Here is a 23,935-nt window from a genome sequence, read left to right on the forward strand (position 1 = left end):
GGAGGGAGGGAGGGAAGGGAGGGAAGGAAGGAAGGAAGGAAGGAAGGAAGGAAGGAAGGAAGGAGGGAAGGAGGGACCTAAAAAGGGAAGCTAGGAGAGGCAGAAGACACTGGAAGCAATGCTCCCAAGGTCTGTCCAGGGAGCAGAATGGCTACCAAGATGGAGGCACCTCTACGATCTCATGTTTTCCCTGAGTGAAAAGCACAATTACTTAAACATAATCAGCCACAACTCTACAAGGGTTTAACAGTTTCTATTTTGTTGTTACTTTATTGCTCTTGTAGTAATAAAATCCTTACCGTATGGTGAGTTCCAGTATTTGAGCAAGTCTGTCGTGAAGCAAATTTGCCTATAAGGGAGAAAAAAAAAATGTTAAGAAAGGATTATTTTAGGGGCGCCTGGGTGGCTCAGTCGGTTAAGCGGCCGACTTCGGCTCAGGTCATGATCTCACGGTCAGTGAGTTCGAGCCCCACGTCGGGCTCTGTGCTGACAGCTCAGAGCCTGGAGCCTGTTTCAGATTCTGTGTCTCCCTCTCTCTGACCCTCCCCCGTTCATGCTCTGTCTCTCTCTGTCTCAAAAATAAATAAACGTTAAAAAAAAAAAAAAAAAAATTAAAAAAAAGAAAGGATTATTTTATTTCCCCAATACCCACCTGTAATAACACAAATGCAATTTAAAGGACAAAACATATGGGGCGCCTGGATGGCTCACGTGGTTAAGCATCTGACTCCTGATCTCAGCTCAGGTCATCATCTCATGATCTCATGATTCATGGGATCGAGCCCCGCATCGGGCTCTGCGCGGTCAGTGCAGAGCCTGCTTGGGATTCTCTCTCTCCCTCTCTCTCTGCTCCTCCCCCACACGTGCACATACTCCCTCAAAATAAACAAACATTAAAAAAAAAAAAGACAAAGCATAAGTACAACCATGAGGCTCAGGGCACAGAAGGCTTTCATGTTTTGGTTTTATCTCACATGCTGGAACCAAATGTAAAGTTTCTTTCATCCGTTTCCTAGTCTCATTGGTAAAAACAAACCAACAGACGCACAAGACAAAATACCCACAGCAAAATCCCGGAGAGCCACTGCACAACAAGTACCGCGGCCACAGGAACCACCCATGTGTGGTTTGCGATCTGCCATTTCCATCAGTTTGTGTTACATGAAGACATCACTTAGGCTTTGTGGCCAGGCTGCCAGCCCTCAGTCCCTATCTGACACATTACCCCGTGCCCCACTGATCTGCGTAAAGTTCAGAACCTACCAACTAATTACCAAAACGTCACAAAAATCAAACCCCACCCCCAACCCCTTTACCAACTGTTCACTTACTTTGGATTCACACTGTGCTGCTATTTCTTCAAAAGGTGCTTTCTGGAATTTCTCTATCACAAGACGCCTCTTTTCCTTTTCCTGTTCTTCCATTCCACTGGTATCTATAGAAATGTTTACAAAGACCCATTAAAGGGAATACAGACTTTTATTGAAACTTGTCAATAACCAGAAAAGCAAATAATCTATAAATCAAAAATAAAGGTAATTTACGGGACTAATTTTAAAAGAAAAAAAGCAAAAACCCAACCTCCATGAAATGTCTAGAAGGCTAGAAAGCGCATATATATAATTGTTTTTTCTTAATCTAAGGGTTAAAGCCACATAGTAAAAGACCCTTTGTCAAAGACTCCCTTTGTCTCTCTTACCAAAATAGGAGGGTGACAACTCCCTCCATGTGAAACAACTTCAAGGTCCTTCCTGAAAGATGATCCCCTCATGAATATTCATGCCCTCATACATAGGAGATACGAAATTAAAAGTCTGCTATACTTGATACTGAATGGCACAACTGAAATACAGAGTCCTTTGGAACCACACTGTTGTAGCCTTTTCCATTTATTTACAATTTGGAAAGACATTTTATCTTAACATGCTGGGTGGTCCGACCAAAGTTTGTGAGACAGTCAAGTAAATAAATGCCTGCCTTGATACTACTGATTAGTGTGTATATTTGCTGAAGAATATGAAAATAGGGACACTTTATGGCTTCTTATTAATGGTCTGTTTAACGCCCCATCAATTCTTCAGGTTGTTGTTTGGCTCCCCTGGTGGAGAATTTCATAGAACGAAATGCATTGTCTTCAACATTCTTTAAACCAGCCTGCTTTTCAGGTAGATAACTGCGGATAATAATTAGCTAGTTTTAAAAAGTGGAAGCAGCATAAAGAGCAGGTCAAAAGGAAACAGGCATTACATACTTTCCTTTGAAATTGTGGTAGATTAACCAAGGTGAAGAATGTATATACTTCTGAATGACTATCAGCAGAGAACTATGACCACCTCTCTGCTGTTCGCTAGACTGGGGCAAGCAATTCAAATGTGCCAGAAGCCAGGCAGGAGACATACATGTTTAAATCAGGTCAGGTAAAAGCAGCAGAAAATAAGGGGGACTTGGGAAAGATGAGGCATATACAACCTGGTCTTAAATATTCAATTTCTGCGAATATTTCCACCTAAACTTGGCCTGGAGACAGCAAGTTTGTTTTCCATGCTCATTAGGCAGTTCTCAAGCTTTCTGGCTTCAAGAGTCCTTTTTACATCCTTGAAAGTTACAAGGAAATCAAGTAGTATTCTAAAAATGTATTCTATCCATTGATATTTTCCATGTTATAAAACTGAGAAACTTTAAAAATATTTAATTCATTTAAAAATAAACCATTTAAAAATAATGAAACCATTATATGTTAACATAAACAAGATTTGCTTAATGAAAAAAATGACCATCCTTTTCAAAATGAAAAACTGAGTGAAGAAAGTGGCATTGTTTTATATTTTTGCAAATCTCTTTAATGTCTTGGCTTAACAGAAGGCAGCTGGATTCTATCTGCAAATGCAGCCAATCCACTGCAATGTGTTATTTTCGTTGAAGTATGTAAAGAAAATCCAGCCTCACACAGATATGTATTGGGAAAGAGTATTTTAACAGCCTTTCACAGAACTGTAAGAATTTCTTCTTGCACACTCCAACAGTCCTCGAGAAGTGGTAGTTTTCTTAAAAGTTAGTTGCGATATGGGGTTTCTAGGTGGCTCAGTTGGTTAAGTGTCTGACTTGATTTTGGCTCAGGTTGTGATCTCCCAGTTCATGGGTTTGAGCCCTGCATCAGGCTCTACGCTGACAGCACACAGCCTGCTTGGGATTCTCTCTCTTGCCCTCTCTCTCTGCCCCTCCCTGTTTGCCCTTCTTTCTCTCTCTCTCTCTCAAAATACATGAGTATGAAAAAAAAAGTGCAATATGAAATGTGAAATCTTACTAATACATTTCTTGTAACTGGTCATGGTAAAATCTATTCATCTATTTTGCACTCCGAATAATCCTCATTTATGCACGACTTTGTAACATCATGCAACGCTCATTTGGAATAATGACCCAGTGATTTATGCAGGTTCTCTAAATACAGACGTGTTTCATTATACAATTTTTAAAATCATATTTGTTAGTTATTACAGCTGATCTCATTGGAAATGTCTTTAAATAACGGGGACCTGTCAAACTCTCCAGCGTAGACAAAAGTTTCAAAATTTTAATTTTGTTCAAAGTGCTGATTTTATCATTAGAAGCAAATACAGTGAGGATGGTTTTGTGTTTTCTCTTGACGTCACAGCTTCATTTATTTTCCAGAAAATGTCTGCCAAATACCATAGGTTTTCCATCAGTCTTTTTTTAAGTAAAAATGGTGTTCCTTATAAAAATCGACTAGCGTAAGCTTGCGTATCAAGGCAATCCAAGTGCTCTATGTGTACTTCCCAAAGATACGTACCCATGCGCTGAGATTTAATAAAATAATTTATAATTAAGAGCATTCCTAAATAAAATCTCGTTTTAAAATAACCGTGTGTGCTGAACAATACGACCACTGCCGGTCCAGCGTAATGCCACTGCCTGTATTCATGTTGACCGATGCAGTATGAGGCTAACGGTGCCTTAATGTTAGGATGAAAATACTTTTTCACTTGAACGGTCCCCTGAAAGAGCCACCACTGGCTATCCAGGAGCCACAGTCATACTATGAGAACCACTGCCCTAGACTGTACATTTCCAATGGGGGTTCAAAGTCGCTTACGGAGTTCAATTTTATTTTGGCAAATCTGCCATGGTCTTACAGTCACAAAAAAATCCTCTCACGGATTAAGCCAGGAAAGGTCAGACTTCATGTTATGTATGATGGGTGCTAGAGCACTCCACGTTTCCTGGACACCGATTTTCTTAAACTAACATCTCTGAGAGCCAATTCCCACTCTATACTGCTTTGCCAATTAGAAATGAATTGTGAACAAGGCACCATTCGCCTAGTGGTAATTTATATTAATACCTAATTTAGGGGCGCCTGGGTGGCTCAGTCTGTTAAGCGTCTGACTTCGGCTCAGGTCGTGATCTCACAGTTCGTGGGTTTCAAGCCCCACATCAGGCTCTGTGCCGATACCTCGGAGCCTAGAGCCTGCTTCAGATTCTCTGTCTCCCTCTCTCTGTCCATCCCTCCCAAGCTTGTGCTCTTTCTCTCAAAAGTCAGTAAAACATTAAAAAAAACAAAACTTAATTGAAGGAACCACTTCAAACTTTTAAAAAAGAGGCAAAATACCAGATATAATTTATTTCCATAAAGGCCAAAGAGGAAAAAAACCCACAGTACTATGTTATGTGAAGTAAAAAGATTAATCAGTGAGATGTGGGTATGAAAGCTGGCGTCAGCATTTACTAGCCATGTGACCTCAGGAGAGTTTAATTTCTCCGCCCCAATGTTCTCGCCTAGAACACCGCACGAGTTAACATGGTGCTATCGTGCCTGCTGACGACCTCAGGTCACTTCTTTCTCTCACCCTGTTGGAAACACGCTTGTCATTACATGACAGGCCTGTTACAAGTTACTGTTTAATTTTCTCAGGTCTTTTCAGAATTTTCATCCCTCTCTCTCCTACAAAAGGAAACATGCTGTTTTCGTGAAGTTCGTGAAGCCCGCAAGTTGGTCACCAGGCAAGGGTGGCATCGAAAGAGTGATGTGCTTTCAGAATTCTAAGAAAGTCACTCTTTGCAAAGGAAAAGAATAACCTATGACAAGACAGGACAAGTGTTAAAGTCTAAAAAACGTGGCTGAATAAATCCATTACACAACCACACAGAAACGCCATGCCGTGTGTGTTCACACTGGCACCTAATCCAGTAAGGGGACAGCGGTAAGCCAGCCGGCAAAGCATCAGGACAGTGAACGAAAATCTCACCAATTGCTTTCTTCAGCGCTTCAAAGGTGATTTCTTCAGTGTTACTAACCTAGGGAAAAGTGATTTGACGTAAAACAAAGAGTTACGAAAGGTCAATACAAATAATACCTTCACCCAGTTACAAGTATCTAAGAACAGATTTCAACAGATTTTTTCCTTCTTTGTGTTCGCCGGGTTTGTGATTACATCCACTCTGTCCCTGGTGGTGACAAGGGTCTACTGCAGTGACTACTGTGAGGCTGGCAGCATCAGCCCCCTCCCGGCAGCCGAAGCAGCCCTGAGTCACAGAACTCAATCCCCAATCGCCGCGTGGGCGAGGCCCGAGTCCCGCTGGCTGAGCCAGGCTTCGTAGGCAAACAGTGCTTGGAGGTATTCAAGGCAGAGACCATGTGTACATACGGTCCAGCTATGTAACACATGAAAACCAAGGCCTCTCCACCGTCTAGATTATCGGTGCCACGTACAGTTTACTATTCAAAAATAAACTGAAAACTTTAACACGGTTTAAGAAAAAGCAAGAATCGCTACTCGGGCAAGTGTTCAAGGAGTATAGCTAATCAACATCTTAAAATAATTACATTCTGGATGTTCCTAGGTCAACCACCAAGACCTACTCTCCAAAACTACCCTTTATAAAAGGCATGAAATCAACCGCCTTATGATAAGAAGGCAGTCATAGTTTTTATGGCACGAGTGCATTTTCGGGAGTAACACACCCAGCTACTACGGTACCTCCGAATGAAAGTGAAGAAATGATACCTGCGTACTTGCCTGGGCCTCTGGTCGTCCCTAATTTTAGCTCACGAGCGTCTTTCGCTAAGGCTAAGGCGGCAAGACTAACGAAAGCAAGACTTCGTGCCGGGCACCTGAGCTTCTCTGTAACTCAAAGGCTTTAGCGGGAAATCAAGCAGCAAGGGCTCCACTACCTCCGTTTTCCCACTGAGGGCTCATATTTCTAGGTGAAGTCAGATTAAACTTGGGAATCTTCAGTTGCTTTGTTCTAGATATTTGGAGCAGAGACACAGGATTAGGCTCTGGCTCGTTCATTACTGGTACTTAGAAGCAATCTAATATCTCAATGAAAAAAAAAAACAACACTGTTATTCTTACAACTGGTCAGGAGTTTTAGGCTTTTGAGGAACTGCTACAGTACAGGGGAAAGAACACCGAAGAAGCTACAAGGCCAGCATTCTTGTGACACATAATTGGTCACGATTACCTGTCTGGTCCCAGGTACGTGAAAAGCTGAAGTACTTTATTCCAAAAACCCTTCTTCTCTGTGGGTTCTTGTCTTCCCGAATTCACGTGATCATGATGTCCCTCTCCTTTCTTTTTTTTAACCTCCTTTCTCCGACTCCTTTTAAGTCACCTCTTGGCCCTGCCCATTCTGCTCTAGAACAGGCGACTGCCCTCCTGCCTCCGTATCTCCAGCCTGGCTACCCCAGGCCCTCCTTACCCAAGGTGGAGACTATTAAAAGGATGTACTAATTGGCCTCTCTACTTCTGGTCTCTTCTTTCCAGTTCAGCCTGGTCACGCTTCTGAGATTCCTCTCATGACAGCATAGCTCCGATAACGACACTGCCCACATTCCAGGGTCTCCCTACTTCCTGCCAGATTACATACAAAGCCCTCAGGTGGGTGTCAAAGCCTTCTGTAATTTGGCTTCCATCTTGTTTCCCAGCTTCCCTTCTGTGAATCTGAATCCTATTTAAAAAGGAAAAAGGACCAACCGCTTTATACCAGAGTTTAATGATTCGTATTTTTCACAGTTAGTTCTAGCCTAGAAGGGAGTTATTTTGTCTTCTCGTACTTGAACAGTCATTCCTAATATGCAAAATCAGATTCCATAATGGTAAACGAGCCTGAGACTCCAATGCGCTCAAGTAGCTGTTGAAGACGAGCCACCCCTTCACCGGCGCCCAGCCAAACTCCAGTGTGTTTGCCTTCGCACACATGGCTTGCACTGGGGCTCTGCAGAAACGGTGCAAAGGCACCAGCCTCGGGGAGTTTCAACACCCCTTTTACTCTTGGTAACCTGAACCTTATTCACGATCTGTAACTCTACCCTAGACTGCACAACGCCCTTGGGGCTGCGTGAAATCTGCTGTTTGTCTGGTCTTCTTCCAATCGGTCCAGGTGCTCTGTTACTTTCACGGACACCTTAGTAATTTTATGGCACCTAGGAGAGCAGCCTCTGACTGATATTACACCAGACTCGTTTTGTTAGCACACATGCAAGCTTCTTTACTTGCATCTGGGAAAAGGCAGGGTATGAATATGTAAAATAAGGGTCTGTTGTTGGTCCTGGACTAAACAAGAATTCTTTGCAGCCAGCCAGCGACTTAATTTTGTATGAAGAAAACTTCGATATGCACTCAAAATGCAATGTTACACATACAGCCTCCCATCCATTCCCCCAAATAATCAAGCACCGACTATTATCTTTTAGAGAGAAGAACCAAGTGGTGATTTCAGGTTCTGCTCATATCCATTATGCATATCAGTCATGCCCATAATGCTCAGAGATCAAAGAATCATGTCAATGCTGCTTTATGCTATTAGTCAAGCTGATAATTTTATCTCAGGAGGCAGAGGCATTTCTATTCCATGTTAGCCATTTATCTTCTTGAATATTTTTAGATATCTCTCCATCTATAGATCTCCATCCATATATCTATATAGATATATAGATTTCTATATAAATATATAGGTAAGGATATATAGATATCTCTAATCTATCTATCTATCTATCTATCTAGGGCAATTTTTAGATAAAGTTCACTATCTATCTATCGAGGGCAATTTTTAGATAAAGTTCACTAAGTGATTTATGGTGGGCAAAGGTTTGAATTGCAAACATTACTAGTGACAAACCTCAAGTAGCCCAGGTATTTCAATAGACTACTGCTAACAATCTGAGTCCTTATTTAGGGAAACAGAAGTTTGCTAGGATCTCAGCTATATAATCTGACTTTCTGAAAAAAGTTACAAGCTCTAAAAGCAGACATGGGATATATCTGAGGATGAACCGAGATTATGTACATAAAATTTCAAATAATTATGATCAAATACAAGAATGTTTTTTAATGAGCGATTTTCTTATTTGATTGTTAGCAAATATATTTAACCATAGTTTGATATTTTGTTACACCATCAACTGTTAGGTGAACACGTAACTGATGCGAATTTCTCCTGTCCATACTACGAAATTAATTAGTTCTGGCCTAGAAGGGAATGTTATTTTGTCTTCTGGTATTTGAACAGTCATTCCTAATAATGCAAAATCATATTCCATAATGGTAAACGAGTTTGAAACTCCAAAGTGCTCAGGTAAATCTTCTAATAACCTGTACTTAACTTTTGAGCTCAGTGTGTAGCATATTTGACTTAGGACTTAGAGCAAAGAGAAAACAGGATCTTTAACAAGTTAACACATGTATTAATGGACTTTTAATTGCAAAATTTATGTGTAAGAATCTTACTATAGTTAACTCTTTGTACAAATGCTTCTTCAGTTCATTTTATCAAAACAGATGGACTCTTTAGAATAATCTGAAGTGCTATATATATACGTTTTTAAATAAAAATGGTTAACAAAAGGAGGATGGAATACTAGTCAATAAAATGTATTGCACACTCTTGATAAAATATATAAACTAAGGCTTTGGATTGATTTCTTCCCTCAAAAGGTAACAGCAGGAAATTCATCATCATTAAAACACAGAGCTAGCACAATACCTTCCTGACTAGTAAAAAGTATATAAATTAAAATGGCTTTGAAGAGGTGAATTTAGAAAAGATGATTTTTCTTGAGCCTTAAACTGGCAAGAAATTACACGTGCCACATTTCAAAATGAATACTAACTGCCTCTTCAATTGCTATTGACATTCTGCTTATAATTTCTTAATGAAGCTGATTAATTCTACTTACTGTGGGGCACTGAACAGCATAAAAAGATGTAAGCCAGTCAGCTGTGGCCTGGCCACCAATAAGTTTTAATTCCCGAAGGTGAGCTGACAAGGATTGGGAGGGGGAGTGGGGAAGAAGGAGGTGAAAGCATGAATTCAGGCAAATTCCTTCCCCCTTTCTGAGACGGATGATCTCTTCTTTATACTGTATCATGAGAAATAATGAAATACCTAGGAAGGCAAGCAAGCCCCAAGGAGGAGGCTGGCTTGACATGCTGATATTCCGGCATTTCTATCGGACTATCAAAAAATTCTCTGGCGATTTGTGTGGAGTAAGTCGTAGCCAATACTAGCTGCTTTTTCTTCCTAAAGCACGGGAGGGTACACTTTTGTGCTCCATTGAAACAGGAGGAGAGCATCAAATCTGACATTTCAAATAAGCCACAGTCCTTACATCTGGCATTGACACAGAGTAGCCTAATGAAACTCATTACAGTTACTCTCAAATGATAAAAAAACTTTCCCTTATAGATGAGGCTTTGAAACCTTTCAGGTATATTTGCCTTCGCATGAGATTGTACAATTTCGTTTATTCTCAAAATTTGTGTTTCATAAATCTTTAAAAATAAACAGGATCTGGAGAGCTTCCTAATTTATAATAACAGGCCTTATGTGGTATTTTTTACTGATAAAAAAACTTAGTTCTGTTTCACGGATCCTTTTAGCACACTAAATTACAATGTAAGATCTAATGACAACATAATACATACTGTTAAGTTTATGCATCTTTACCGATAGCTGAGTTTCATAAAATAAATAAAAAATAAGCTCAAGGCTAAATCAGATTAGTGTACTAATAGTTTTGTTGAGTTGGGGGGAAATTTAGAGTCCTGTTTGCTCCTGTTCAAAAGTCTGGAGGGGCACAAAACTCTTTTACACTGACGTCTCTCTCAAGAAAGCACTCTGCCGGACACCTTCAGCAACTTACCACATCATCAGAAGGGATGCTGTTGGGCAAAATATCCACCTGAATGGATACGGTGTCCACAATACTTTTTCTTCTAGAAAGTCGATCTTCATCTAAAATAAAAATTGTATTTTCCCCATTATTTGCTAGTGAGAAATAGTATGTCCTTTATAAATTCTACTTCAGATTTCAAAAAATTTTAGAAAGTTAAAGACAGTCTGTTTCACTCTTTCTAAATAAAAGCACTGTGTTCTCAGACTCCTAAATTTCATCAAGCAGATTAAAAAAATAAAATTGGTGGGGTGAACTGAAATAAGGTTAATAGTTTTATTTTTCAATAAGGGGCCTTCAGAACAGCAACAGTACCATTATCTGATAATGTAATCAAAACTAAAAGTCAACACTGAAGGGAGGGATTACAGAATCTAAACGGGGTATGTTCATTTTTACTGAAAACTCCCAATACTGCCCCTGTAGCTCTCATGTTTCCTCAAAAGCGCGAAAGCTGTGCACTAACTGGTTCCAGGGGGCAACTCGGGAGCCCACGTCTGCGAGGATGCCACGAACCACACTTGTGGACCAAAAGGGCCTGCTGCCCCGGGTAGGAGCTCCTTGCCACCCTTCCCGGCCACTCCACTCCACTGGCTCCTGACCTGTTGCTTAAGGCAACCACCTGGTCCGAAAACCCTCCCTTGGCTTCAATGCTCCAGCGCAGCCCCCTGCCCCTCCCTTCCGCACACCGGCTCACTTGCTTGGTCTCGACCAACTGCTCTAATCTTCCTTCTGCCGCCTCCTCTTCTTAGACCGAGTTACAATCCTGCCCTCAACTGCTCTTCTCGGGAGGCCTTTTTTCATAAAAATCCTGTGTCTTCCTAACCAGTCAGTTCACCGGCTACTCCTTGGCCCCCTGCCTGCCTAATTACTTCATGGAAATTTCAATTTTTTTTTATTATAATCTCCTTCCACACATGCTTTCCTACTTCAATTTTCTCTTTCCGCATTCAGCACAACTATTAAGTGATTAGGCACCATGTTCGCCATGAGGGGCAGACCGCCGAATGAAGTCCACTCCAGACTAAAGGCGAAGACCGAAAACAAACAATTACACAAATGATGAGGTGTGATGGACAAGCACAGGGTGCTAGGATAGTCATGGCTTCATCAGAAAAACGGAAGCCGCTTTGAGGATCCCGATACACAGAATTAGAGGTTTATTCGACCATGGCTGGAATTGGACAAGTACATTCTCTCTTCTGAGCTCCAGCTCACTATTTCCAATTTTCTATTCATCAGTTCTATTCCACATGTTCTAAACCCAATTTTAACATCTCTAATAAACTGTCTTTATCTCACACTGACCTGTGTATTTTCAAGAGCGCCGTCATTAATATCCTTCATCTTTTTCGCCTCAATTCTTAGGATGCCTTCCTAGATGATCTAACTGCTCTCCCTTCTATATGAATAGCTACGAGTGCTGTTTCCAGAGTAAATCACTTTCTGTCTCAATTATAATTTTAAAACAAATACGGCTCACTGACTAATGTAAAGCTTCCCAAGCTTTTGAAATTGGGCTTAAAACATGTCAGCGATAGGCGGAAGAGGCTGCCTCCACCGCAGGCTCTGGTGGCCCCAGGACCCACTCAGCTACTGGAAGTGCCGAGGAGATCAAGATCCACACACCGGGAATGTTCCCAACAACAGCTGGGAAGCTCGGGTCTAGAGCCCATGTCCAGCAGCACAGTCACTTCATATGCTGGCAATACCCCATCTTTCCAACCCTATTTTGTACAGACTGTGGTTTTCTTCTACTGAAAGGGTCAAGAATGAAGAACTAAATGAAGGCCGGCAGAGAGGAAGAAACTGCTTTCTCTCTTAGCGACTACTCTTCTACTCCAAGGGAGCTTTCCACGGTAGTAATTAACAGTTAATCCCATGTGGTAGTTCACCCTCTTTGTAGGCAGATAGGAGGACTGCAATTCCAGCTTCCCTGTGGTTTGGAGGGACCACGAAACTAGTTCTGGCCGATACAGTACAAGCAGTGCTCCAGAGAGCAGCTGCCCCATTCGGCTCGGATTCCGAATGGGATCATGAAGTCGCACACAGTCAGTCTGAGCAACACATCTTTACTTTAAACCACCAAGACCCTGCAAGTTTGTTACCACAACATAACTTAGCCAGGGTTCAGCGCCGGCGCCGACACTCTGGGCCAGATAATTCTCGGGCTGGGGTTTCTGTGTACTGCACGATGTCAGCTTCTCCCACTAGAAGCCAGGAGGGCTACCCCACCCCTCCTTGCCCCAGTGGTGAGAACTAAAAACGTCCCCGGGACTCACAAATATTCACTGGCATGGGCAACATCACCCTCAGTTGAGAATCACTGACCCAGTCCATCCTGACCGATCGCAGCCCTTTCTGCCATGTTCCCTGTATGTCACCATCACATCATAAGCTCCTTAAAACACTAACCACATCACTCCGCCAAGCTACCCACCTCTTGAGGAATTAAAAAGCCGTTCTGGGCTTACCAGCAGTAACTTCAACTGCCCCCTAATTTATCTAGCGTTCAAGTTAAATGTGCTATTCTCCCATCTCCGAGCATACTTTGGCCTATCTACCTCCCATACTTTCCTACAAACAGAAACCCCTACTGGAAATACTTTATTACCTGCCCTTCTTTATATCCTCACCACTATACAAATTCTCGTCTTTCAAGGCCTACTTGAATATCACTTCCTTAAAATATTAAATGTTACTCCAATTATTTCTACTTACCCCTCTTTCCTCTACCTATAAAAATTTACTATCCATTACGACTGCTCTTTCCCCATCACCCTTCAGTCATTATTGCCCTTCTAACATTTCCTGGGCCTTGTACTAAGACATGTAAACAGACACCTTCTCTCATCAACCACAGCAGGGCTCAGTGACAGACTCTGTGCTTTGCATCTGCCACGCAGATATAAATTAGCAAACACGATGGCATCAGTGGCACTGTCACGGCTGACTTGCTTTTGCCCTCGAAGCTGGCCAACTGTCAAGGTCTCCTCAGAACTCACAACGAGGAACAACCTGCTTCTCACAAAGAACCCCATAAAAGGATTTCTAGGTTAAAATATACAGGCTGATACATGGTATGGAAGAGTCAGCTTTAAGCCCAAGATAAAAATAAAAGGGAGAGAGAGGCATGGGCGCAGGAAAGGAATCACTGAGTGGCAAAATCAATGAGAACATAGTCCAGAGGGAGTGGATTTAAGAAGATTAAACATTTTTAAAGGGAAGAAAAAAAAAAAGTAACGGGAAACTCTAATGCTGTATATTCACAACTTTTTTCTTTGGACCTACACAGTCACCTGCTTACAGGTGCCAACTGTAATCAGATCTCATATACAAAGTTCCCAGGATGGAAGCTGACAGGGATGATGCCCTCGTTCGTCCCCATGGGCCACCTGCATCTGCTCCTGACCCTTTCCCAGCCTCCTGAAATGCCACCTCACCGCAGCCTCTCGGACGGACTGTTCTGCTGACTCCAGAGAACCGCCTTGTCACCACCTCAGTGTCTTGATATATACACCCTTTGGAGAGGCCCAGGCTTCCCCTCCTCAAGGGGGGCTGGGGCGCTCCCAGACACCGTGCCCTCTCCACTCTCCCATCCCGCCTGCTACTCTGCACCCTGGATCTGCTACTCACGGTGGTAATCATCATCTCTTCTTTTTGTTTTTAACTAGAACTTGGATGTTAGAAGCAATTCTCAGAGCTATGCCCAATTTCCTTCAGTGATGTTTTGCCGCCACTTGGATTATCTGTGTATAACGTACGTAACTGCACTGAAATGGCTAAGAAACAGAGGAGACAGTGTGAATGCAAGAATGGCACAGAACTACATGAAACTGTTCTCAATGTAATTTCCCATGGCTCTATAAAAAAGTAAGACAGAGGAACTGACTTCGCTGTATGTATTAAGTCACAAATGTAATTAGAGCTGCTATACCACTCAGATTCCATTACAAATCTACCTGTGGCAAAATGAAATTTCACACGTAATTTACACAAAATTCAAAGTGTCACAGTTTAATGCTAATACGACTCATACAGATACAACTTTCCAGGCCCTAAAGAAAAAACACAAAATTCCATCTAGAGCTGATGCATATTTACAGAATAAAAACAACTAAAAAGTTACTGTCACCATGGAATAAAAAGTTAGTGTGATATAGAAGACAATCCCTTTTTAAAAAAAGATTTTAAACCAGAACCTCTACTATTTCTCCAAAGGAGAACATACTTTTATAAGCATATACTGATTGATACATAACAGGTTTTGATAACGCAGATAAAGGTATTCTTGTGTTATAAATGCTTTTGATCAATAGGACAAATTAACAAAATTCAAAATCCCGACTAAAAAATGAAGAAATTGAAAAACGACTAATACTATTCTTCTGTTTATGTGGCATTTTGTTGTTTTTAAAAGTGCTTTCACGTATCTAACCAATTTAAGCCAAAAGGCTCAGCTACAGTTCCTGCTTCACAGATGAGAGACGAGTGGACAAGCCCAAGGCCGTGTGGCGAAGGCAGAGCCAAGCCCGCGTCCTCTTTTTCTCTTCACTCCTTCACCCCGAGAAGGCCTCCTCCCTGGGCCTCCTGCAAGCGTCCCCTATTCTGCTAATTTCAAAATTCTCATTACAACCTCCGAACTCCCACACAAACCCCAGCCCTGACTCCGACTACAGGGCCCCCGACTGGGATGGCGTCGAAGATACTCGACAAGAGGCCAATCCCCTAAACTAGCCACTCTTTCCTATTCGTTTGTTAATAAAAACTCCTTCCTCCTATCATCCGAGACCCAAAACTACACATAGACAGTTACATCTGAAATGCATGGTTTCTTCTTTCTTTGCTTAAACTCAGTCATATCACCCAACCCTCCAAAACAAAAGCAGATGACAAAAATAAATGAAGCAGCAAATTCGCTCCACTCTTGCCCTCAGGGGGGTGCCACCTACCCAAGCGTCCAAGGCAGAAACCCCGACAAAATCTTTGGCTTTCTCTTTGCCCCCCCATATTAATCGACTGCTTCCAAATTCTTTCTTGTACGTTTTTCTAGAATCCACCCACTTGGCTGTACTCTGTCATCTCTCCTGGAGATTAATACAGAGCATTCTAAAGACGGTGCTCCGTCTCCACTGTGCTAAGCTACAACAGAGGAATACTTCTACAGTGCCTACCCCTGTTGACAATCACTCAGTGACTCCCCACTGCTCACAGAAGAGTGCAAACTAGTCGACCTGGTTCTACAATTTCCAACTCTATGCCGCCAATTCAGTCCAAGTAGACTTATTTCATACTAATTCCCTGAAAAAGCCATGTTCTTGCCTCCCTCCACTCTTTGATACGTGCTGTCACTTCTGCGGGAAACACGTGTCTAACACTCGCTTCAGGCTCAGCCTAGGAATTTCTCCCTGTGGAAGACATCGCTGGCCCATCGAACCTGGACCGAATGCTCTCCTCACTGCTGCCTGGGACCCCTGAACTTCTCTGATCGGAGCCGTTAAGGTCTGTTGTGACTGCCCAGTTATTTACCCTGTTGGGAGACAAACTGTATCATGAATTAGCTTCTTTCCTACGCACGTGGCACAAAACTGGTAAAACACCATCTTGGGAAAACTGAGAAAAGAATCACTCAAATCCTCTTCCGTGTTCTGTGGTCCAAGACGAAGAACCCCGATGAGGAAGACTATCAGTTTTGTGTAAGTAGAGGCTTCTACCCATCTCGTTCATTCCTGCTTCTGTTTGCACAGAAGCTAGAACTGTAAATACCCATAGGTACTTAATTAGACAAGTTTACTACAGCCACTGGCACCTCTGATTGATCTAGCTGAGGGGTTATTACTGTACCCCTCATGGAGGAGCATTTCACACATGCCTAGACATGCACTATTCACTCAAATTCTGGGTTGAGATAGAAGAAAAATGCTGTAACTACCTAACGTTCATTGACCGCTTACTAGATGTCAGTCACCAATGGTTCGACAAACTTTAGGCAGGCCATTCTTCTTTCTTTCAAACCAGCTGCCATTCCATTTCAATCATGTGTCTGCCTTCTCTACTAGATTTTAATCCTTATAATATCACTCTATCTTCAAAAATCGCCATGTTTGATATATAGTAGGCAATCAGTCAGGGTTTGTGGAATGCATGAAAAAATCCACCTGGATCAACAGGGATGACTGAACAATCTTGATGTACGTGGAAAAGAGTTAGCAAAATCAAGAGATTAAGCACCTAACTGAATAGGCAAGGCAGTGCATTCTAGTGGTGTTACCTCATCAAATTATTTCATTTCAACCTCATTATTCTCATTTGTAAACAAAGATAATGCTACCCTCTTCATCATTTTTAAGATTAAATGAGAAAATGAATACAAGCACTTATCTTAGTGACTGGCATGGAGTTAATGCACACTAAACAGCTGCTAATATTTCAATGATGACAGGTATACACGCATGGTACACAAGAAACTAAACACGTTTTGCGTTCTATTGAAGGTATTATTCTTAAATCCCCTACTTTTAAAAATAAATATCAGATGGTTACACAACACAAAGAAATTTTAATAACCAATTGATTATACCAAAAAGTATCCCTGCATCTTCGGACTCTTTCTGCACTAAGGCAGGACGTATGTGCCACAGACTGTTTCTAAACTATCAAAGTCTTGGGACACCTGGGTGGCTCAGTCGGTTGTGTCTGACTTTGGCTCAGGTCATGACCTTGTGGTTCGTGAGTTCGAGCCCCGCGTCGGGCTCTGTGCTGACAGCTCAGAGCCTGGAGCCTGCTCCGGATCCTGTGTCTCCCTCTCTGCCTCTCCCTCTCTGCCTCTCCCCTGCTCACACTCTGTCTCCCTCTCTCTTAAAAACTATCAAAATCTTTATAAATTAAAAAATCTTATTCATACTGAGGGATTTCTATGCAGTTACATAATTAAGTATACACTGAAATATATTCAGAATTCTTCCAGTGAATGGTAGCAAGCCATTAAGAAAGAGAATATGTCTCTTGGAGGGTTAGGGGGGAGAGCAAACCATCTGTTAAAAAACCAAAAAGCACCATAATTTTCATTAAAAATTGTTACTCATTACAGAGTTAAAGGAACATGGTAAAAGGAAATAGCAGGGGGTGAAAATACACTATGGCTACTGGGAAGGTGAAGGGAAACTTAATAACTGAACTTATAACCATATAAAATGTACAGGCCACTGGCTCCATTTCTACAAGGGAAATTTTACGAAGCTATTTTCCTAGAGGACGGGGAGGGAAGGGCAAAAGCCAAACTGACACTTGGATTTACCTTTGCGCTTGTGCCTGGGTTTGTGAGGTTTTTTGCCTGAAGGAAAGAGAGCTAAATCCAAATTATAAGAATGAAATATTTTAAAAGTCTTTTTAAAAAAAAAATCTTTTGAATTACAAAACGGTACTGATGTTTTATTCTTAGCACTTTTATATCCGCAAGGACTACAGAATGAGGTATAGAATCTTTTACAGTACAGAACGTAAAAGAAAACGCAAAAGCATTCATTAACATCTCAGGGGATCATGAAATATCCTTGTAATACATGTATCTATTTTGGATCCACATTATAAAAAAGACAGCTGGTTACCAAGATTGTACTACTTTTAGTGATTAATCCAGAGAGCTACCTAACTCAAACCAAACAGTTCTCATATACAAGAGAGGTATCTCCAAAGCAAGAACTAGTTGTGCTAGAAAACTGAATCTTCATCCAATTATCAAATGAAAATGGAGGCGTAGGACAGAAATGCTTGGATTTCGTTTTTAAGGTAAAAATTAAATGCAAGATACCATGCAGTTTTGCCTTCAAAACAAGAATTATTTCAGGCAATGAGAGGAACAGAAAGAAATATACGGCACACACAGGAAAACCTATTAAAGCGTCTGAAGGTTTCTTCCACAGCAAACAGTCTGCACTCTTTCCAATAACCACAGGTGGCTAATTCATTCAGCTCAACAGGCACAGATCACGAATTAAACAAGTTACATAAATTTCCATACGCCAAACACAATATGGGCTAATGAGGAAAGATTTCCATTTGCTTCTTCGTCTGAAGTACGACACTGATGTATTAAGTATAGTCACAATCACGTGAGGCCTCAAACCGCTCATGATAAAATCACAGGGCTTTAAGAGATTGGCTAAAGGTTTTCAAGCGCAAAATTCTAAAGCGAAAATAAAACCTCTTAAGCATTTGAGAAACCTCTTAAGCGTCTGTAACGTGAGCACCTTGCTAACTGAGTTCATGGAAACGTTACTGAAACGTAATCACCGGAGTCGGGTTCGAATTGCCCTTCCCTTTTACCTGTTACTTGCGGCACATACGGTACCGACAACCTCTCGACACTGTAACCGCTTCCGCCTAGTGACTCTGCGATCTTGTTGGTCAAAAAGCATAAACTTTTGTCATGCTTCTCTAAAGATTTCGGAAGCCTGTCAGGGTGATCAAAACAAAAGTCATGCAGAATTATTTAAATTACTGAGCACAAATACGTTAACACGCAAGCACTCCAGATCAATGCCTAAAGACAACGATAAACACAACTTAAACTGTAATTAGTAACAGAAAAATCGGTGTCGTTTTGGTGACTAATTGGACCATAAGAACACACGGCCTGTGGTCCCATATGTTAAGCATTCGGCTGGGATTCCTTCTCCAGTAACATCCCAATGGGGCAAGTCAGCCTTAATTATTCTGTGGGTCTTCACACATCAGATGATGAAAAGGAATCAATTCATCTTTAACTTCCATGCTAATTAAAACTGAGAGAAGAAAATCAGAAGTGCAGCTCACTGATGATGAGTGAAGCACGTATTACGATGTTAAATGCTAGGAAGCACTTGCCCAAGAGGAGCATCCAGGTTCACTTTCTGTTCAAACTGCCAGATACTATCTTATGCTAACACTTTCAGCATCGCACTGCTTTGGCAGCCTCAAGTTTGAATAAAGTATTGTTCGCATATATCTTTCATTTGAAGAACAAGGGAGAATGCAGGGCATAACACTGATTCTCCTTAAAACATTCTCTCTCCCACCATGCGACGAGTACTGTTATCTTTTACTGAAAGTCTCGAACAGGGTATTGTATTCACTTAAAGGCTGGCTTATTTATCTATGAGAACATGTTATATTTTAGAGATATATCTCCATATTAAAAAAAAAGGCAAGGTAAGGTTTTCACCAAGGATAGACTCCATGTGTGCATGAGTCTACATTTATAATGTACAAGAACTTTGTTACAGCAAAGGAAGAAGTCAGATGCGTTAAATGACAGAAATCCAAAACGACTGTTATAAACCACCAGAAACCATCCTAGCAGGAGTGTAGTCCTTGACAATCGCCATTGGTTGGTTTCTAAGTCAGTAGTACCCCTTCCTTAAAATGTAAAGAATCAACATACATGCACTTCTCTCTGAAAATATGCTCTGGTAGAAAATAAGGAGCTTCCATAGTTCGAATTTCAATCACCTGAAAAATATCCAAAAACAAACCAAAACAAAATGAAAACCTTGCCCCTCACAACCTGGCTCTGAAAATTCAGGAAACTAAAAACAGAGAAATTAAACATTTATTAAAAATACCGGCACTTTATTTTGGAATTTAAGCTACATTTTAGAGCCCAAATGCTCATTTTATTTTCACATTTATTACTTCAAATTATTTCAAATTATTTCACATTTATTATTTCAAAACTTCAGCTGGTCTCAAAACCATGAGAATAAAATAATACACATAGTAAAAAACAACAAGAACATATTACATTTGATTAAGCCTACCACAACAGGATAAGAACACCTATTTTCTCAAATGCCACTGCCCTGAACCAAGCACTGGGCCCTCAGCACCCTCACTCTCCTGTGCCATCTTCTGGGGCCCGTGCATGAGGTCTCAATGCGCTTCTGGGATCTGTCCCCTCCACCCCACTGGGGGCAACTTGGAGGGGGCAATCTGCTTTTGTAACATTTGTATCTCTCATGACAGGCATCAAATATTAGCTCAAACAATTGCTTAACAAATCAATGTTTTCTTTCTTAGAATGCACTGAACACCTACATTTTAGCGTGGACTGGGAGATGTGCTTCCAATATTATAAAAATAAGGCTCTCCTTGACCGATATCTTTAAAGAATAAAAATTAGAGTGGACTCTCTCTGCCAGGTAAGTGAAACATGTATTAAATTGTGCAAGTAGCTATTAAATGAGGTACTGCTGAAAAAAGCTGAATATAGTTGAACGTTTTCTCCAATAATTCAACCTGTGGAGGCACACCTGGGTGGCTTAGCTGGTTAAGCGACCGACTTCTCATGGTTCGTGAGTTCGAGCCCCACACTGGGCTCTCTGCTGACAGTGTAGAGCCTGCTTAGGATCCGCTGTCTCTGTCCCTTCCCTGTGCATGTGCACATGCTCTCTCTCCCAAAAATAGACATTAAAAAAAAACATTCAACCTCTGAGATCTGGCTCAAACAGATTGGCTTAAAACAATAACTAAAATAGTATAAACCAGTATAATAAAAAATGATTTCGATGCTAAGATTCATAACGGTTTAAAGGGAAAACAATTATGTAAGAATTCACATGACTTATTCTAGAAGAAAACCACGTATTCTACTTGACCACCACACAAAAAAGTTCTAATAAAACGACAGGCACCAAAGAAAATATAAACACTAGCTGTAGTTTGAGTTTCAATTAGTCACTACTAAAAAAGTGATGCATATTTTTACAGCATTATCTTTATAATTTGACACACGATCATCAAAATCGAAAATCATCATCTCTGGAAGAAAATCAGTCATTTTTATATAGAAATCAAGTTGAAGAACTTTCCTAAATACGTTACCTTGCTGACGTGCTGGCAAAACGCTGGGACGGCTATCATCTGACTTACAAAGTTGAGATAGGCCGCAACCAGAGCCATGATTCCACAGCGATGGAACATGGACAAATTATCCTCATTGATAATTGCACTGTCCTTTAATAAAAAAACAAACACGGATGACAGATCAAGGTCTTACGCTCCACCAGCATTTTCTCTACGACTATGCTGAAAAACGGCAGGTCGTCTGGAGTGCTGATAAAAATGTCACCTTATAAGAAGTTATTTTTTAAAGAATTCTAAAAGGAAAATAAATGTCCATATACAGAGGCGTTAAATCTCTCAAATAGCTCTGTCTTAGGAGAGTCTTTTGGGGTCGGGGGCAGGAAATACACAAAAAGACACACGTGTATATATATGCACACATACACGTATCTTATATTAAAATACACATCTGATATGTATTCCCATTACATGCCGTCCTTTCAATACATAACGCTTACACTCCGATTAAACAGCTACACTCGTAACGGCTATGGACTGACCCTCTCCCCCGCCACACCGAGAGCATGAGCAGAGGGACCGTGCTGTTCTTTCATCACCGTATTCCCATGGCTTTGAACAAATTTAGCACACAACTGATGCTCATTCAGTATTTGTTAAAAGAATGAATGTGATCATAACCTTGAGTATTTCAGATTTAAAAGTAGACGCCTCCCTTTTAAACTTCATGTCCTTGCGGCACCTGGGTGGCTCAGTCGGTTAAGTGTCCGGCTCTTGATTTTAGTTCAGGCCCTGACCTCACGGTTCATGAGTTTGAGCCCTGAGTTGCGCTCTGCGCTGTTAGCACAAAGCCTACCTGGGATTCTCTCTCTGCCCCTTCTCCTCTCCCTCCAGCTCTCAGAATAAATACGTAAACTTAAAAAATAAAAATGAAATGAATGACGTTGGATAAAGGCAACACCACTATAAAGATGGTATCTGGTTCATAAAGAAACATGTTTTCTTCAGTGAAAGATGACGAAAGCATACCTGTAAAGCAATGGCTAATCGAATGAGATCAATAACCACTTCCTCATTGGCCAATTCAATAGTGATGAGAGCAAGACAAGTATAAAGTAGCTCATAGTTTTTCTGAACATTGTCTTCCTCTTTACAGCCCAGATATATGTGCCGATATAGTTGTTGCCCGTTCTGAAAAGGGAAATGACAGAGGAAGAAGGTGACTTTGCTTAAAGTGTAGTACAGACAGATGTCCCATGCCCAGAACCGCGTACACAGTAGCCCTTATTACATAACTAAACATGGAAGAGAAACTGAAGCTGATAACCAGATGATCATATTGTATCACGACTATCAATACCAACAAACGAACTACAAGCTAACATCAGAGTTGAAGAATGAATCATAAATAAAAACAGCAAGTAGGAAACAGTTCTAGTGTAAACAATGAAAATGCTTTTAGTGATCATTTGAAAAGACAAAAGCAACTTATGGATTGATTCGGGAAAAAGGTGAAACGGCTGACAGAATCATGGGAGAGACTTCTGCAACGCAGCCTTGGCAAGGATAAAAGAAAACAAAACATCTGGCTCCGGGGAAATGCGCTCGGGCTCCTGGCCTTCACAGGCAGTCTCCTGTGAGGCGGCTTAGGGGCTGTCAGGGAGGAGCGCCTGCAGGTTCTGCTGTACTCTGGCATGGAGGGACCGTGGAGGGACGACGGAGGGACCAAAGGCCAGCCCAGAGCCCTATACGAGGGAGAGGTTATCCCACTCCAGGGACTGCAAGAGGGTCCCCCCAAACCAAACTAATCTAAGTAAGTTGATACAGGATACGGAAGCTTTCCCTATCCAAAGCATTCCTGGGTACGGGGCCAACTGCTAAGTGAGAGTAACAAAAACAGGAGCGTGTTTCCCATTTAAAGTCACCGTGTGGTAACGAACTCAACTCGCTGCACTGATTCTCCACACGAACTGCAGCTACAACCCCTGGGAGACTGGAATGACCACTGTGTTTCTACCCTCCCCGCTGCCCATCCCAATATGATTTACGGTTACGAAGCCCAAGCCTCGGTATTTTTAAAGCACAGGGCTCCCCGGGTGATTCTGACGTGCAGCCGGGATTAAGAACACTAGGGGCTTAGTCCTTCAGACGTGGAGGGACTTGACCTGAACACTCCGGACTTGTTTCTCAGCAGATTCATCTGGTTGTTCACGTCGGGGAAAGAGCCGATGGGCAAGACCAGCACAGTCTCCTGAGTCCAGAGTCTGTCTCTCTCAAATGGTTCTATACTTGGGCGTGTGACAATGGTGTATGCACTGGGCCCTCCCCGACCGTTTCCGGAACCCTGTGGCTCCCGAACACGATCAACGTCAAAGCTCGCACACGTGGGAGTTTAGATACCGGGCTCCTTAAGTGATTCAAGGTGGTTTTCGACCTACTGCATACCCATCATGTTAGATAACTTGAAAGTCGAACAGCACGTACTAGGATAACAGAGTGCAGATCAGCGTGAGGACTTCACGAAGCGGTTTGGCATGGTCTAGCAAATCTGAAGAACCCATGACCCCTTACTTGGCAAGGCCTCTGCTACGGGCCTCAGAGAAACGGGCTGCCCACAGCACACCACGCGTACAGTAACACTCACGGCAGCCCGGTCCACGACAGCCCCAAACTAAGGACCATTCAAACGTCCCCGACAGGAGAACGCGTAACTTAGTGCGCTCGTGGTCCGCAACACTAGGCGGCTACGCATGTGAACAAAATTTACCAAAGCGGAGCTAAACGAAAGGAGACCTAAGAGTACACGTGACACGGTCTGGTTCCTTTCCTACAAAATACAAAAACTGACAAAACCCTACTACTGTATTGTTCAGGGAGCTACAGATGAACACGTAGGTGGCA

The 23,935-nt window shown here is 41.8% G+C and overlaps 1 protein-coding gene across 5 annotated transcripts in view; it reads right to left on the bottom strand.

Moving 5' to 3' along the window:
- Nucleotides 1–23,935, bottom strand: part of EFR3A (EFR3 homolog A) — a 105,321-nt gene that overhangs the window by 7,149 nt on the left and 74,237 nt on the right. For 3 of the 5 annotated variants that reach the window (XM_049632902.1, XM_049632905.1, XM_049632903.1), the window contains 8 exons: nucleotides 22,064–22,225; nucleotides 21,056–21,187; nucleotides 19,617–19,684; nucleotides 18,521–18,648; nucleotides 10,166–10,257; nucleotides 5,268–5,316; nucleotides 1,332–1,435; nucleotides 300–349 (listed from right to left, as the gene is read on the bottom strand). In XM_049632902.1, the coding sequence (XP_049488859.1) occupies nucleotides 300–349; nucleotides 1,332–1,435; nucleotides 5,268–5,316; nucleotides 10,166–10,257; nucleotides 18,521–18,648; nucleotides 19,617–19,684; nucleotides 21,056–21,187; nucleotides 22,064–22,225 (785 nt within the window). Of the gene's footprint in view, nucleotides 1–299; nucleotides 350–1,331; nucleotides 1,436–5,267; nucleotides 5,317–6,026; nucleotides 6,268–10,165; nucleotides 10,258–13,831; nucleotides 13,978–18,520; nucleotides 18,649–19,616; nucleotides 19,685–21,055; nucleotides 21,188–22,063; nucleotides 22,226–23,935 lie in introns of those variants that run through there. The other 2 variants (XR_007458384.1, XM_049632904.1) reach the window with 2 other exon arrangements.

The sequence above is a fragment of the Panthera uncia genome, chromosome F2, assembly GCF_023721935.1.
Source record: "Panthera uncia isolate 11264 chromosome F2, Puncia_PCG_1.0, whole genome shotgun sequence".
Classification (NCBI taxonomy): domain Eukaryota; kingdom Metazoa; phylum Chordata; class Mammalia; order Carnivora; family Felidae; genus Panthera; species Panthera uncia.